This window comes from Gallinula chloropus (genome assembly GCF_964237585.1).
Source record: "Gallinula chloropus genome assembly, chromosome: Z".
NCBI lineage: Eukaryota > Metazoa > Chordata > Aves > Gruiformes > Rallidae > Gallinula > Gallinula chloropus.
The window spans coordinates 25,749,780-25,764,919 of record NC_140089.1 but is presented as its reverse complement, the minus strand read 5'-3'; the positions used below and the strand labels follow the sequence as shown (position 1 = coordinate 25,764,919).

Below are 15,140 nucleotides of genomic sequence, written 5' to 3'. Positions count from 1 at the left end.
CCCCCAGCTATATGCTGAACACGATGTTGTACAGTATAGAATATCCCTGTGACCAGTTCCAGGTCAGGTGCCCTGGCCACGTCCCCTCTCAGCTTCTTTTGCGCCCCCCACTTCTCACTGGCAGGGCAGTATGAGAATCTGAAAAGCCCTTGGCTCCTGGGCAACAGCTACATCATCAGTGTGTTACCCCGCTATTCGCAGCCTGACTCCAAGGCACAGCACTGTACCAGCTGCCCGACAGAACAGCAACGCTGTCCCTGCTGAAGCCAGGACAGGGTCCGGGACGGGCTAGTTCCCAGCACACACACACATACACACATTTACGTGCACGTGCGTATTTTGCACTGGTACATTCACTTTAGGCTTTAACAGCATTAGAAGTATTTCTTTTAAAAAAAAAAAAAGCATTGTTGCTGAGTTACTAATATCCTTTGTATTCTAATATTTGTAGTGCTGAGTTTGGACATGAGTTCTAATTTCAGGTACCTCATTTCTGAAGTGTTCTAGAGAAAGATGCACTGACATTTTGATTTATTGCAGAAAATTAAATTCACTTGCTAGTAGTTTAAACATTTTTGTTCAGAATAATAATAAAAAAGAAGCATTATTACCTGCAGTTTGAAGTCAATAGAGGTTGTGAAAACAAGATGTTCAGTAATTACGCCTAATACAAATTAAGGGAGATTATGCCTAATTCTCTCCCTTCTAACAAACCTCTGTACAACAAACATTGTTTGGGCCAGACTGGGAACAGGCAATTTGGATACACTGTAACAGAGAATTCAGATTTGCTTGTGCATCTTATCTGGATTATCAGTAAGGTCTGCGATGGCACATGTTTAGGGTGGGTGTAGCTGTGGAAGAGCAGAAAGGTGGATATAAAAAGCCATAATACAAATGGTGAGAAAACTCACATTTTTTACTATTACCCTGTTGTGTGATGAAAAGGAGTTGGCAACTTTCTTTACTACAGTTGAGCAGTTGAGCAACCACAATGGTTTGTTTGACACTTTTAAGAGTTTTAAGTCATTTGGAATTTGTACAAATGAAATCCCCTGGCTTAAGTGAAAGCCATGGAGCCCATGCAAATATTGTATTATTCAGTCTCACGCAGAGGAGGGATGGTTCCTTTTGATCTTGTACATTGGCTGTACGTGGCTGTGACATTACACAACTGTCCGCTGCTCCACAAGGCTAACACAGAAGGCCAGAGAATGACTGGCCTAAAACTGAAGCCTGTAGGTAAGAGGTGCAGTCTTTGCAAATATGAAGTAATGAGATGGGTTGAAACCCCCCTTTTTCTATTTGCACTTTGCCAGCTCTCCTGCTGCCAGCTGAGCAGGGATTTGGATGGAGGCTGGGTGCTGCGGTACCCGACGGGCTCCCCTGTGTGTAGTACAATACTGCAGGCACCATCTGCTGCACTTCCTAAATTAATTCGTTTAAGTCAAAGCTTGGGTCTAGGTGACGTAATCCATAAGACTTTTAGCTTTAAACAGCATACAATCAGGGTGACTGTTTCAAGGCCACTTTGTGACTGTCTTGTGGCACAGCACTTACACAGAGTGAAACAAGTAATGTGTCTTTAGAACACCCCACTTGCCTTAAAAATATACCAGCTATGAAGACTGTTCAGAGGCCTGTACCATGGACAGATGTGATGCTTCTGCTGGTTAATAAAGTTGTGTAGCTGTTGTCTCTGGGCAGGGGAGTAGTCCCTCTCCGGAAAACACATAAAAGGCAGGACTTTGGATTGTTAAAACTGCAAGAAGTGAAGCAGCCTATGAACTTAAAATAACCACCTTGAGGAAAAGGCATGGTTAATTCTGCACATGGAAGTTTCATGGTAAGTAAGTACCAGTTTTATGAAAGTAGATGGAGAGGATTGTTACCTGTCTCTATGCTGTTGAAGGCACTCTGTTGGACAGACTTCGTTCACACCTGTCTATTACTTCCACCTCACAAGTCATATTTCATGAAGCATGTTTCCATCTTGAACGGTTTCTTTCTTTTTCCCCAGCTCCAAGACATTGTTGGTATCCTTGCTTATAGAGGTTGTGCCAAAAATCCTTCACAGCTTGCCCCCTTTCCTTCACTGTCTATTGAACCAACCACGATTTCACTTGACACCCCTTTCTTTATTCTGTGTTTTATCTGCAGTTCGCTGTGGAGCTGTTACACCCATCTAGCTGAAAATACACCTCCTCCAGGATGATGTCACTAGTCCAATTATTATACAGACACTTCTGGCGCAATTAGACTACACAGTGTAATGCCAGGTTAGAAAAAACGACTACATAAGCTAGGTCTGAATAAACTGGGGTTTGTATCCAATGCTTCCAGTAAAATGCAGAGGAACTGTGTCACCTCCACACACGTACATTTTCTTGGGCTCCCACTTCTAGTTGGGGCATCTGCATCTATCCCGGGTGAAATGCACCAGCCTGTATCATAAACACTTTGAGTACCTCTCTCACAGTTGCACAGGGCACTGGGCTGTTTTGTGTGGGGTTTCTTTTCCCTCTGTTTTTCTTTCCCACTGAAACGGTAAGCAGTAAAAATAGAGTCTGACTAAGGGCACCTGACTTGCTGCTGATCTATGCAGTGGGGGAATTCTCTGCTTAAGTTAAATGCCTGCAGTGCAATGCTTGCTCCCTGCCGCTTCCCCTTCCACAGCAGTTACAGCAAAGGAATAAGCTCACCAAGCCCACACAGCTTTCAGAGGCCAGCGCCCCCGCTACTAACCAAAGGTGTTATTTGCCATCTAGAAACTTCTCTGCAGACGCGCCCGAGTCCTGCTCGCACCAGGAACTCCACCTTCTCTTCGTACTGCGTTCAAGCTGTCAGGCTTTGATGGCTTCATCATTCAACTTCCAAGGGTAGGGACAGCAGCTACTTGGGAAGCACACGCAGCTGCGGCGTGCCTGAGCTAGCAGGCTCTGTGACCTACTTCTGTCTCCACATTCCCCAGGCTAGAAAGGCGCAGAATTGAAGTTTGAAATCATTTCTTATGGCACTAGAACAAAGGCGGTGACTAGATGCCACACACTCGATGAAGTCATTCTATGGTGATGGTGGAGATTAAACTGACGTGTCTGTACCCAGAACTTCATTTTAGGCTTGCTAGTTTCAAGAACCTGTGAGTTCCATCACCAGTAACGGAGACTGGGATGTAACAACAGCTTCTGCAGAAAAGAAGACACGCTTCCCCTCTTGTGGTCAGTCATGTATGCCACATGATGCAAATTGTAACTTCCAAACTCTGTTTCCAACATTTCTCTTTATTTTGTTTTTTTTTCCATCTGAAAAAAAAGATGTGGAAAATAATTTTTGTCCATCCCAAAATTACTGCTGGAAGCTATGTAGCTTTTGTTCTGCTACAGGAAGTTTAAATATCGTTGTAAAAGAGAAGCCATTAATCCAATGTGTTTGTATTAAAACGCAGCATGAATTCAAGGGGGGAAATTAGCATGCAATTGTCCAGTATAGCAACATTAAACAAACACACAAAGAGTCTTTCTCTGTGTCCTGAATTAAGTGGGCTGACTGAGAGCAGTCTTAGTATGCGACAATGGCACCGCAGCTCTGCACAGTGCCACCTCTAACAGTGTCAGAGCAGCGTTTCTTCAGGTGATGTCCAGTGGTTGCCCATTATGCAACAGAAATTGCTTTAGAAAGCAGCCATGAAAATAAAAACATTGCAAAAGTCAAAGGCAGGGGAGAAGAAGTAAATGTTAATATTTGTTCATTACATTTTAGCCTATTTTTTATTTAATTGTGCATGAAGCTGTGGTAATACCCAACAAATATTTCTTTGCATTTTCTCCTAAAAGCATCATATTTAATTCTCTGATTTAAGCTGCACTAGAGCACTGTCCTTCCGAGGGAGGTTTGAGCCCATACCGTTCCGTTGAGTTCAAACCACCTAGGTGTGCCAACACGAAAGGGCTGTGCCTGTTACTCGACACAACAGAAGGGAATGAGCCTGACTTGTCAGGTGTTTTAGTGCTGACCGTGCTTCATGCAGCGGTCAGATGGCAGACAGGCAGGCAGGGAGGCACAGCAGACCCAACGCTCACACCGCGCGGACACAATGTTCACACTGTACATACAGCCATGGAGGGCTAAACAGTGCAAACCACTCCTCTTTTCTTCTTCTTTTCAGCTGTTGGACCTTCTTCTCCCCAGACTTGGGGACAGGGAGCTCAGCCCAGTGTCTGGGAAGCACAACCCCACCAGTGTGGGATCTGCCTGCCATGCAGGGGCAAAGCCACAGAGGCTCCCTCCTTCCTTCCTCCCTTCCCCTACTGCCTCCCTCTGCCTTGCTGATTGCAAGTGATGACAGCTGAGCGAACAAGCTTCTGCCTCTGTGGCTGGCTAAAGCATTGAAAACGTGGACAACAGGACAAGTCCTGAGGTAATGGCAGCTCTGACACTTTTTAGATGGTGGGGATCTCAATGGTAAAATATGTAATAGACACATGAGTGTGCACATGCAATGGAGATTTAAAAGAGAAACACTATGCAAAAAAAGGAACAATGTAGGAAATCCATTACCAAGCTAGCATTAATGAGAAGAGAACACTTTGTTGTTAAGCAGTAAAAAAAATCTGAGTTGTTATGCATAATAGTTTATCTCTTAGAGAAGTACACTTAACTCAGTATCAGCTGGGTTGATGGTGGTCAGGAGATCACCCTCCAAAAACCTGCCTTTAGCACTGGACAGCTGTTGCATCCAAAGCTTCCTTCATAACTGTACACACCTTCTTTACATAACCTTTTCTTTTTTAGCTGAGGAGCTTGTTGAGTCATGTTTGTGACGCTGACAGATTGCAGCCTTGCTGGACAGCTGCAGTCGCATTTTCAAAAGCTGCTACAGCCGAGGCCACACCGTTACACCGCTCGTTTCTTTCCTGTAGTACATTGTGCGGTGTGCTCACTCCTGACCTAATGAGAGCAACGACTGAAGACAAGAATACTGCTCATCATTCAAAAGACTGAATAGTCTAAAAAACAACTCGTTAAGGGTGCCAAATGCCACCCTGATTATTTCTGGACCTTCTCCCTAACTCTTAATGTTTTTCATGAACTGTACTTGCAGCTCGTCCCTGGGAGCAGCACTCTGTTGCGCTGGGCCTCAGTATCTTCACTATTTCACTGAAGGGAGCTGGATGCATTGGTGGAGAAGAAAAACAGAAGACACGGATCAGTAATGAATAAATACATTCAGATCATTGCCCTGGTACATAGCTGCTGCAGGAAGTTTAACAGGTAAGTGTAACAGTGCACGAAATGTATGCTGTGAAATTCAGAGTGAGCCAATGGTTGAGGCTGGACCTCTGATGTCATGTGGGCCAACTCCCTACTCAGGCAGTGTCACCTAGAGTCAGGTGCCCAGGACCATGTCCAGGTGGCTTGTGAGCATCTCCAAGAATGGAGACCCCACCACATCTCTGGGTGACCTGTTTCAGTGTGTGCCCATCTCCTCTGCTCCTGTCTCTGGCCACCACTGAGAAGAGCTGGGTACACCCACTCGGTGCCCTCCCTGCAGGGATTTGGGTACATTGATGAGATCCCCCTGAGCCTTCTCTCCTCCAGGCTGAAGAGCCCCAGCACTCTCAGCGTTCCCTCCTGTGAGAGACGCTCCAGTCCCTCCATCACCTCGGTGGCCCGTTGCTGGACCCCGTCTGGTGTGTCCGTGTTGGGGGGGGGCGGCCCAGAGTCGGACCCGTCACTCCAGCCGCGGCCTCGCCAGCGCGGAGCAGAGGGGAAGGATCCCCGACGGGCCGGCAGCACGTTGTCAGCATGGCCCAGGACACCACCGGCCGCCTTTGCTGCGAGGACACGCTGCTGCCTCATGTTCGGGACCTCCCGGGCCCCTTCTGCCAGGCGCCTTCCCAGCGGGGCGGCCCCAACCTGATACAGCTACTTCTGGGGCGGCTCCTCCCTGGGGCGCAGCGCTTTGCGCCTCCCCTTCTCGCACCAGGGGACGTCCCTTTGTTGTGCCGCCCGCCCCATTCCCGCCCCCTTCCCGCCCCTTCCCCGCCCCCTCCCCGCCCGCGAAGGCGCATGCGCGGCGGAGGGCTCGCGCCCTTCCCAGCGGCGCAAACGTAGCGCCTCCTTACAGGATGATGGGCTTTACAGACACCTCCATCCACCAATCGGATTTCAGGACCAGGGCCCAGGGCGGGATTTCCTGGTAAAAGGGAGCGGGTCTGGGGCTGGTGTGGGTCGGTGGCCCTGCTGGCGTTGCTAATATGGCTGCTGCCGCCGCCGCGTCTCCGGCTGATAAGGAGAGGTAAGGTGGGCCGCGCCCTCTGAGGCAGCGGCGTGGCGGGAGCCGCCGGTGCCCTCTCTTGGCGGGAGCGCGTTGGGGCTGCAGCCGGCGGCGAGGGGGCGTGCGGGCGGCTGCAGGACCCCCGGCTGCTGGGGGTCCCGGCCGGGCAGGAGGCGGGGGCCGGCCCCGCAGCGGTCACATCGCTAGGTAGTCGCGGCAGTGCGTTACCCAGCGCGCCGGGCGCGCCTTGGCCGGCCCTGTCCCAGGCTGGCCTGGCAGCGGCCTGGCCGGCAACCGGCGGCGGCCGCGGCGGGGGGGGGCGTGCGCCGAACCGGGGCGCTGGCCGCCACCGTCCGTAGAAGCGGGAGGCCAAGCCTTTGCGTTCCTGGTTCCGGGGGCTCGCTGCGGCACCGCCCTGGCGCTCCGGAGGGCAGGAGGCTGGGGGGACCTCATGGCTCTCTCTGCGCCTGCCGAAGGGCAGTCCCCTCTCCCTGAGAGCCAGTGGCAGGACTCGGGGAAACGGCCGGCAGTTCAGTCGGGGAAGTTTAGGTTGGATGTTAGGAAAAGCTTAGTGACTGAGAGGGTTGTCAGGTATTGGAACCGGCTGCCCGGGTTGAGTCACCGTCGCTGGAGGCGCCTAAAGACGTGTCGGTGTTGTGCTTGGTGACATGGTCTAGGGTTGGATCTCGTAGGCCTGGGCAGGTGGTTGGACTCGGTGGTCTTGAGGATCATTCCCAACCAAAACCATTCTGCGATTCTTTCAACGTATTGTGTGTTGTTCGAAGCCCAGAAGAGGTAAACAGGGAGAGATGGTGGTGGTCAGCGCGGTGCGTTGTTGGTTGTGAACATCAGTCATGAGACTGAAAGCTTGCTGCGCAGAACTGTGCTGCTTACACGGGGTACCAGCTGGCTTGTGAAGAGGACCTGTTGCAGTTTTGTGTAGCTGGGTGCTGGGAGAGAACAGAGAGCTGCAGAAAGTGGCTGCTGTGAGGAGCAGGTAGAAGCTCTCTGCAGGCCTGAAGAGTAAACATCAGCAGATTCAGCTAAAGTTGCTGCTGACCGAGGCCGAGCCAATCAGAGATGGATTCATAGTGCCTCTGGGAATCACATATGGGAGAAAAAAACCCGCAAGCTGCAGTATTTTGCCACCAGAGAAGGGAGTTAGAAAATGTAAGGAGCTGTGCGGACACCAAGGTGGGGGGGGGAAGGGGGGGGGGTTGGGGAGGAGGTGCCCCAGATGCCCAAGAGAAAGATGCCCCTGCAGCCTGTGGAGAAACCCATGGGGGAGTGGGTGTCCCTCCACAACCCATGGAAAAGGCCTTGGAGAGGCTCCACACTGGATGGAGCAGGTGGAGACAGGCAGAAGATGCTGTGACCCATGTTGCAGCAAGCCCCGGCCAGCACTTGCAGCCCATGGAGAGAGACAGAGACACAGAGATGAGCAAGGGAGAGATTCGTGCTGGAACAGGTTTGCTGGGGAGAGGCTGGTGACCCCGTGGAGGACTGGGACTGAGAGACATTGTGGTTTATGACTGCCCACCATAGCAGTGACCCACGCTGGGGCAGCTGGTGAAGAGATAAAGCCCTGTGGGAAAGGACTCATGTTGGAGAAGTTCATGAAGGACTGTCTCCTGTGGGTGGGACCCCATAGTGCAGCAGGGGAATGGGGTGTGGAATGAATGCTCCCTGACTCAACCAAGAAGGAAACCAACTTGCGAGGAACAGACTGAAGCTGAACCCCCCATTTTCCCATTCCCTGCCCCTTCCCATGCCACAATGTGGGGAAGAAGGGAGCGAAATCATGACTAAAGTGAAGTCTGCTAAGAAGGGAGGGGTGGGGGGAGATGCTTTAAGATTTGGTTGCACTTCTCATTATCCAACTCTGGTTTCACTGTGTGTGCAGTGCAGTGTAATAAATAAGGGTTTTCTTCCCTTCACTCTGTTGAGTCTGTTTTGCCCATGTCGTTGATGACAGGATGATCTCTCCCTGTCGTTATCTTGACTCCTAAGCCTCTTAATATATATATTTTCTCCCCTGCCCAACTAAAAAGGGGAGTGATAGGCTGACTTTGGTGGGCATCTGGCCTCCAGCCAGGCCTAAACCACAACAGGGGAAAATCACGGTGAAACAGTGTTTAGGGCAAGAGTAGTAAGAGTTGAGATGGGTGAGGCTAGTTTTAGGGGCAGCAAGAGATGTTTCCTAGAATGCAGTAAGGACCAGTGATCCTTGCTGGTCTCCCAGCTAGCTGAACATTGGTCTGCTCCAGGTTATCAATTGCTTTGAGCTTCCCTCTTTGCTTAAATTGCCAAAGCTTCTCATTCAGATGTAGGCATTCTTCAGCCTCTGTGTAGGCATCAGCTAGTTTGGTTTTTTTAATTGTCTGTTAAGAGGTATAATTGCAGCTTTGTCACTTTTGTCCTCTGTTGGTGTTTGACAGATTTAAATCCACCATAAAACCTTAAATTTCTAAGTGTAATTTTTCAGAGGCTGCATAGCTTACCCAAATCTGGGTTGCTGTCTGTGAGTGTGAAGAGAGGAGGAAAAAATTCCATAAGGGGAGAAAAAAAATAATCCTGGCTTCTTGCTTCTATCAAGATATTAGTCAGCAATTAGTGCACTACAACCTTCATGTTTTCTTCTAGGCTTCAGGGGTTTAAGAGATGGGTCGAAACACTCTTTCAACCTTCTTTTCTTCTCAAGTAGTTCTGTCCCTTATACATGCTGTGCCCCCCAAAAAAGTGGTGTCATGCAAGGAACTTGTCAGATGTGCAGCATCCTGGATAACTCAAAATGGGGGTGTGTGGGGTGTGCAGAACCTTACTCATTAGTCTAGGGAAAATGTTGTTCAGAATTTTTGTAGCTATGAGATGGACTTTTTTTGTTGTTGTTAATTAGGAAAATACTGTATAAACACTTAAGGAGTTGATATTACTTACACTCACTGTTTTCTCTCTCTTAGATTCATCTGCATTTATCCAGCATATTTGAATAACAAGAAGACAATAGCAGAAGGAAGAAGGATACCTATAGACAAGGTAATTTTGTGGGTGGTGGGGAAATAATACTTTATTTTACTGTGCAGTGCTGTGCAGAGAGTTGGAAAATAAATCTCAAAGCTGTCAATCTTTCCTGTCCCCCATGGGAAGTAGCTACATAACGAAATTACAGTGTATTTGAAGATAACAGTGTCAGCATGTGCATTTGGTAGAAGAGCACGGAGTGCAAGTGTCTGCTTTCAGGTGAGCAGCACCTTGTGAAGTAACAACAAACTTAAAGCATTCAGCCTCCTGCGTGAAGCAGTTTGCTGAATCAGAAGGCGACGCAGAAAGGAACAGCTGGCTAGTGACTGTTTGCTTGGTGACTCTGCTGCCCTGTGCCTAGAAAGCTTCTATTCTTCAGCCCTTTCATGAGTTTGTTGTTGCTGATTAATAGCTTTTGGGGTTTATTTGTAAATACAATAAATATTACTTAATTTCAATTATTTTCCCCCAGCAGTTCTTTTACTTGCTCCCATCCTGATGATTTGTTTCACATCTGTTCCCTGTTTTGCTGATTTCCTGTCTTCTTTTTTCTTTCTTCAACATTTTGTAGTCCATGGGGCAATCCCAGGTGATTTCTGCATATATTCGTTGTTATTTGAAGTACCTTCTCTTTCCCCATCAGCTTTATCTAGTTATAATCTGGGAAGCTGTAAACGATTGATGCATAGGTAGCTCATCACTGGGAATAAGTGACCTGTGACACACTCTTTCAACAGGCTGTTGAAAATCCCACCTCTACGGAAATCCAGGATGTGTGCGCAGCCGTTGGGTTCAATGTGCTGTTAGAGGTAAGAAAAGAAACCCAGAAGAAAAACACCCCAAAACATCCCACAGCTTGATATGTGTTACTGTTCTTTGTTCATTGTATGCTGTCTTACACACAGGATAAATGAGAATTTAGACATTTTTGTTAGTAGCCACACTCCTTGCTTGCTTTGAGTAACAGCTGACCAAAATGATGAAGGAAATATTGGGAGACTATATGCAAGGCAGGAATAAGCCAGATCTCTGAGACTATGCCAGTTCTTAAGCTTATAAAGAGATTGCTTTTATTTAACTGTCCCTCTGAGAAGATGATCCTAGATGCTTAAAAGTGTGTCAGAATAAAAGATAATTTTGCAAGCCACCACTCTGCAAATTAAGCTTTAAAGCATGTTTTGAAAGAAGGATGATTACCTCTTGGAATAGGATTCTGATGCATGAAATCTTCAGTGTCCTTTGGAGTTACGTTTTAGCTGGAGAGTATTCATTTTTTCTCTTGCAATACCTGCTTGGTGTTTAAATAGTTTTAAGTTGGTTACCCTTTTTGTTAGGGAATGAGTTTGGGTTTCTAGAGAGGTGACTCTGCAAATAATTTTTTGGAATAATTATTAATTTAAAATACTGTTGAATTTTCTATTACTTCTCTACTAAAGGACTTAGGTCTTCATCTAAGAGCGTGACTGGTATCCAGAAACCAGTACACTGTCACTTTGCTTTTTGGAACAAGGGAAACATATTCTGTACACCAGCCTGTGAAATAGTGCCAGTAAAAGGAAAAAAAAAACTGTAATTTTTTAACAAAAACGAAGGCTGTGACTATCCAAAGTCAGCAGGGCTCAGACTGACCTCCTGTACCATCCTGTGTCACTGCAGTCTGGGCTGGCGGGGAGGCAGAACTGTCCCTGTAGCAGGTGACTCACTAAATGGTTCAGTACCAGTAGTTGGTTACAGCAGCACTTCTGAATGCTGCAGCCATTGCTGTAGTGTCTGAAGCTATGTGGTGGGTGACACTGCTGGAGAGCTGTGGTTATGGTTTGCATCAGAAGACTATTTTTTTTTAGGCTGCTATGACTTAGATCGATTGCCTGACAAATTTTGCAGAAAATTATTCTAATGCTTGATACAACAAGTTTCTTCTTTCATACAACAGAAAAACAAGATGTATCCTAGAGAGTGGAACAGAGATGTGCAGTACAGAGGTAGAGTACGAATACAGCTCAAACAAGATGATGGCAACCCATGCTTACCTCAGTTTCCAACACGTGAGTAGAGTATCTGGCCCTGGCACTTTGATAGTAGAGCAGAAATACTTGGGTGTTTTTGCTGTGTTGCCAGCTTCTTTAGTTGGTTTTATTGCTGTAAATTACACAACTTCATGCTAAATGTGTGAGCGTTGAGTGGAGTTTGTCAAATGCTGTGGTGAACAGTGTCAGGTGGAGCCGTGTTGAATAAAGCAGTTGTTTGGTTCTGTTCTGTTGACAGTCGCAAGAGAGGACAGTCACAAGAGAGGTTTTGGTATTAAAGTGGCTAAACTCCACCTTTTTCTCAGGTGCATTAGTGAGGCATCAGTAAAGGTGCAGTTTTTTGCTGGCCATTTTCATAAATTAACAACGGAGCAACTGCCTTTAAGTAAGAACAGTTCATCTTGAATGTCTTTTGTGTTTTTCCTGATGCGTACCCTGTGTGTGAAAGGGAAACAAATACATATCTGAAGAAGCATGTATCTTAAGGAAAAACCAAGAAGAATACTTAATCTAGTGTAGCCACAGGAATGCTCTTGGTCAGAGGATGATTTAAAACCATATTTCTGGTGGAAGGCAGCAGTGCCTTTTTAAAAATGCTTGTAGGTTTTGGCAGTCCCAGGTATCTCAGGCCTTTAATCTGCAAAGAGAAAAGAGAACAGGAAGGATGTAGGTACTTAGACTGTTGTGTTATGTCCTGCTAACTATTTATTTATTTATTTTAAAAGAAAAGTTGGTAAGTTTTTTCAAACTTGTAGCTGCACGGGGGAAAAGAAGCAGAACTCCTGGGCTTTATGTCAAGTCTGACAGAATTCTGAAGTGGGGCTAAAGTTCCAAGCTTTGAAAACAATGCAAATATTTGCAAGATAGTAGGCGTGCTACGTGGCCTCTCCTTGTATTTCTAGGTAAATCGGTGATGCTGTATGCTGCAGAAACCATTCCCAAACTGAAAACAAGAACCCAGAAGATGGGAGGTAGTGATCAAAGTCTTCAGCAAGGAGAGGGAGGCAAGAAAGGTAAAGGGAAGAAAAAGAAATGAGCTCACGTCTGGAATCATTGTTAGGTTACATGGTTGTACTTAGGAGAAATGTGGATGGACATGTTACTTGCTGCAACTTAGGAGTGAAAGATACAAGCAAGAAATACACTGAATAGAACTGCCTGCTTTCCTCAGAACTGGAATGCATGTCGCCACCTCACATCCCTGTAACAATAAATCTGTCTTCACACACAACCTGCAAGTCTGAAGCTAGCCTTCACTTTTAAAAGTGGAAGAACATGAGCCAAGTCCAGGAGTTGGACTCAGTGATCCTTATGGGTCCCTTCCAACTCGGTACATTCTGATTCCTTGAAGTGGGGTGGGCAGGCAAATTATTCTTTCCAGAAGAAATATGCAGCTTTCAATAGATACGTAAATATTCTTATGCAGACCAGGTATCTGAAAACTGGTTGCCTTAGTAAGCCACCTATCTATGCTAGTAAAGTGATTGTCTTAATTCTGGGGAGTCTTTATTGCTAAGATAAACATGTAAATAAGAGGCCATGGTTCTGTAACCTTCCATTGCTAATCTTTCAGTGCTGTCATGTGTACTAATAGAGATGACATTTTAAAAATATGATTTTACAGAATTAACATCCTTTTCCCAAAAGTGGTAATTTTGCCTTCACAGCTGTTGTAAAGAAGACAGTGATGCATATTGTGAGGATAACTTGTACAGCTTTAAGATACTGTAGAAAAAAAACAGCCTAAAAAAAGCAGCCTGAAACCAGAAAATAACCTAACAGTGTTAGCCTGTTTTGGGTGGCTGTTTGAGAACTCAGAAGATCTGATTTTATTTTCTACCTGTTTCATAGTGTTCCAGGTGCCTGAGTTGTGGGGTATCTGGTAACTTAGATTAACGTTTTAATGCAGCCCATAGCTAGGGACACGAAACTGTTTGGGGAAGAAGAGTTGGTCAGAACAGCTGTCTAGTAACAAGTCTCCTTTGAAGTAAGTAACAGATGTACTGTGTGACTTAATGAGGTGTATTAGCTGAAAAAGAAGCAGCACTATCTGCTTTTGAGTTTGAAAACAGAAATCCTGCATGAGTTTTTCTAATCCCTGCTCTATGAGAACAAAGGCAGTTGAATGCTTTCACAGAAGACTACAGAAGCAAACTACCAGATTATTTTGGGTAACATTTCCTGTGGCAGTATTTCCTCTCTGGGTCTGTTTGACTATGAAGTGTGCTGATCGGTGGCAAAACCTTTTCCCATTTTAAAGATAGCAGCATTCAGAAGTGTACTTACACATCTAATGACTATTCTAAAGTAATGAAACCTGGTGAAGTTTGTAGTAATATCCCTGCTCAAATTACTCATGCCTGATGTTGGAGTTTTCTTAGGTTCTTACGTTTTTCTACTCAGCTGTGTCTTTTTCAAATAGATGGTGAGTTAACTGCACCTTGAAGCCAGCGCAGATAGGTACCCATAGTGCAGTGGCATAGAGCCTGGCTTGTGAATAGCACTGGGGGGGGAGGGGGGGGGGAATGACCCTGGCTGCAGGCCAAGTGCCCCCAAAATGCTCTGTCACTCCCTTCCTCAGCTGCACAGGGAAGGAGAAAATGGACAGGGAGAGATCACTTGCCAGTCACTATCACAGGGACAACAGACTTAGGAAAAAAAAAAAAAAAAGATTAATTTATTACCAAGTAAATCAGGATAATGAGAAATAAACCCAAATCTTATAACACCTTCCCCCCAACTCCTCCCTTCTCCTGGGCTGAACTTCGTTCCCAATTCCTCTGCCTTCCTCCCCACACAAACTCCATTGTACAGGGGGATGGGGAATGAGGCTCAGGGTCAGTTTATCACATAGACACTGCAGCTCCTTCCTCCTCAGTGGGAGGACTCCTCACACTCTGCCCCTGCTCCAGCATGGGATCCCTCTCACGGGACATGGTCCTACATGAACTCTTCCAGCATGAGTCCTTCCAGCAGGGTGCAGACCTTCAGGAAAGGACTGTTCCAGTGTGGGTCTCCCACAGTCACAAGTTCCACCAGCAAACCTACTCTGGTGTGGGCTTCCTGCAAGATCATAGAATCACAGCATTGTAGGGGTTGGAAGGGACCTCAAGAGCTCATTGGGTCCAACCCCCCTGCCAAAGCAGCTACCTAGGACATATCACTCAGATAGGCATCCAGATGGGTCTTGAATATCTCCAGAGAAGGAGACTCCACCCCCTCCCTGGGCAGCCTATTCTAGGGCTCTGTCACCCTCACTGGGAAGAAGTTCTTCCGCATGTTGGTGCGGAACTTCCTGTGCTCCAACTTGCAGCCATTGCCCATTATCCTATCCCCACAGGCCACTGAAAAGGGGCTGGCCATTTCCCCCTGCATCCCCTGCTTCAGATAAATATAAACTTTAATTAGATCCCCCCTTAGTCTTCTCTTCTCAAGGGTGAACAGTCCCAGCTCACTCAGACTTTCCTCACAGGGGAGATGCTCCAGGCCCTTAATCATCTTCGTAGCCCTTCTCTGGACTCTCTCCAGGAGATTCCTGTCCTTTTTATACCAAGGAGCCCTGATCGCTTCGCAGACCTTCAATCTCTTCCTGTAGTTCTCCTACCAAACAAAGCAGATCATCGACCTGCTCACACCTCACACAGGTTAGGTGCTTCCCTCTTTTCCCTGGCAACTGCAGACTCTGGCATTCCCTGCAGCCTGAGACCTGAACCGCAGCGTCCCCAGGCAGGCCCTCCCTCCGTCGGGGTTGCCTCAGATTTGTAGGGGGAACCTCTCCACCTGGTGGAGACCATGATTCGACAGTCTGAACGCAG

At 47.0% G+C, this 15,140-nt stretch overlaps 1 protein-coding gene across 2 annotated transcripts; it reads left to right on the top strand.

Moving 5' to 3' along the window:
* Positions 1–5,186: 5,186 nt before the first annotated feature.
* SRP19 (signal recognition particle 19) lies at positions 5,187–13,526 on the top strand. 2 transcript variants are annotated; one of them, XM_084278921.1, is made up of 5 exons: positions 5,187–5,271; positions 9,238–9,313; positions 10,036–10,107; positions 11,232–11,343; positions 12,228–13,526. In XM_084278921.1, the coding sequence occupies exons 1-5, from the start codon at positions 5,213–5,215 to the stop codon at positions 12,359–12,361; spliced, it is 453 nt and encodes a 150-aa protein (XP_084135047.1). In that variant the 5' UTR covers positions 5,187–5,212; the 3' UTR covers positions 12,362–13,526. The 2 variants fall into 2 exon arrangements, with proteins under 2 accessions (XP_084135047.1, XP_084135048.1); XM_084278922.1 differs by lacking the exon at positions 5,187–5,271 and adding an exon at positions 6,220–6,298.
* The last annotated feature ends 1,614 nt before the right edge of the window (positions 13,527–15,140 follow it).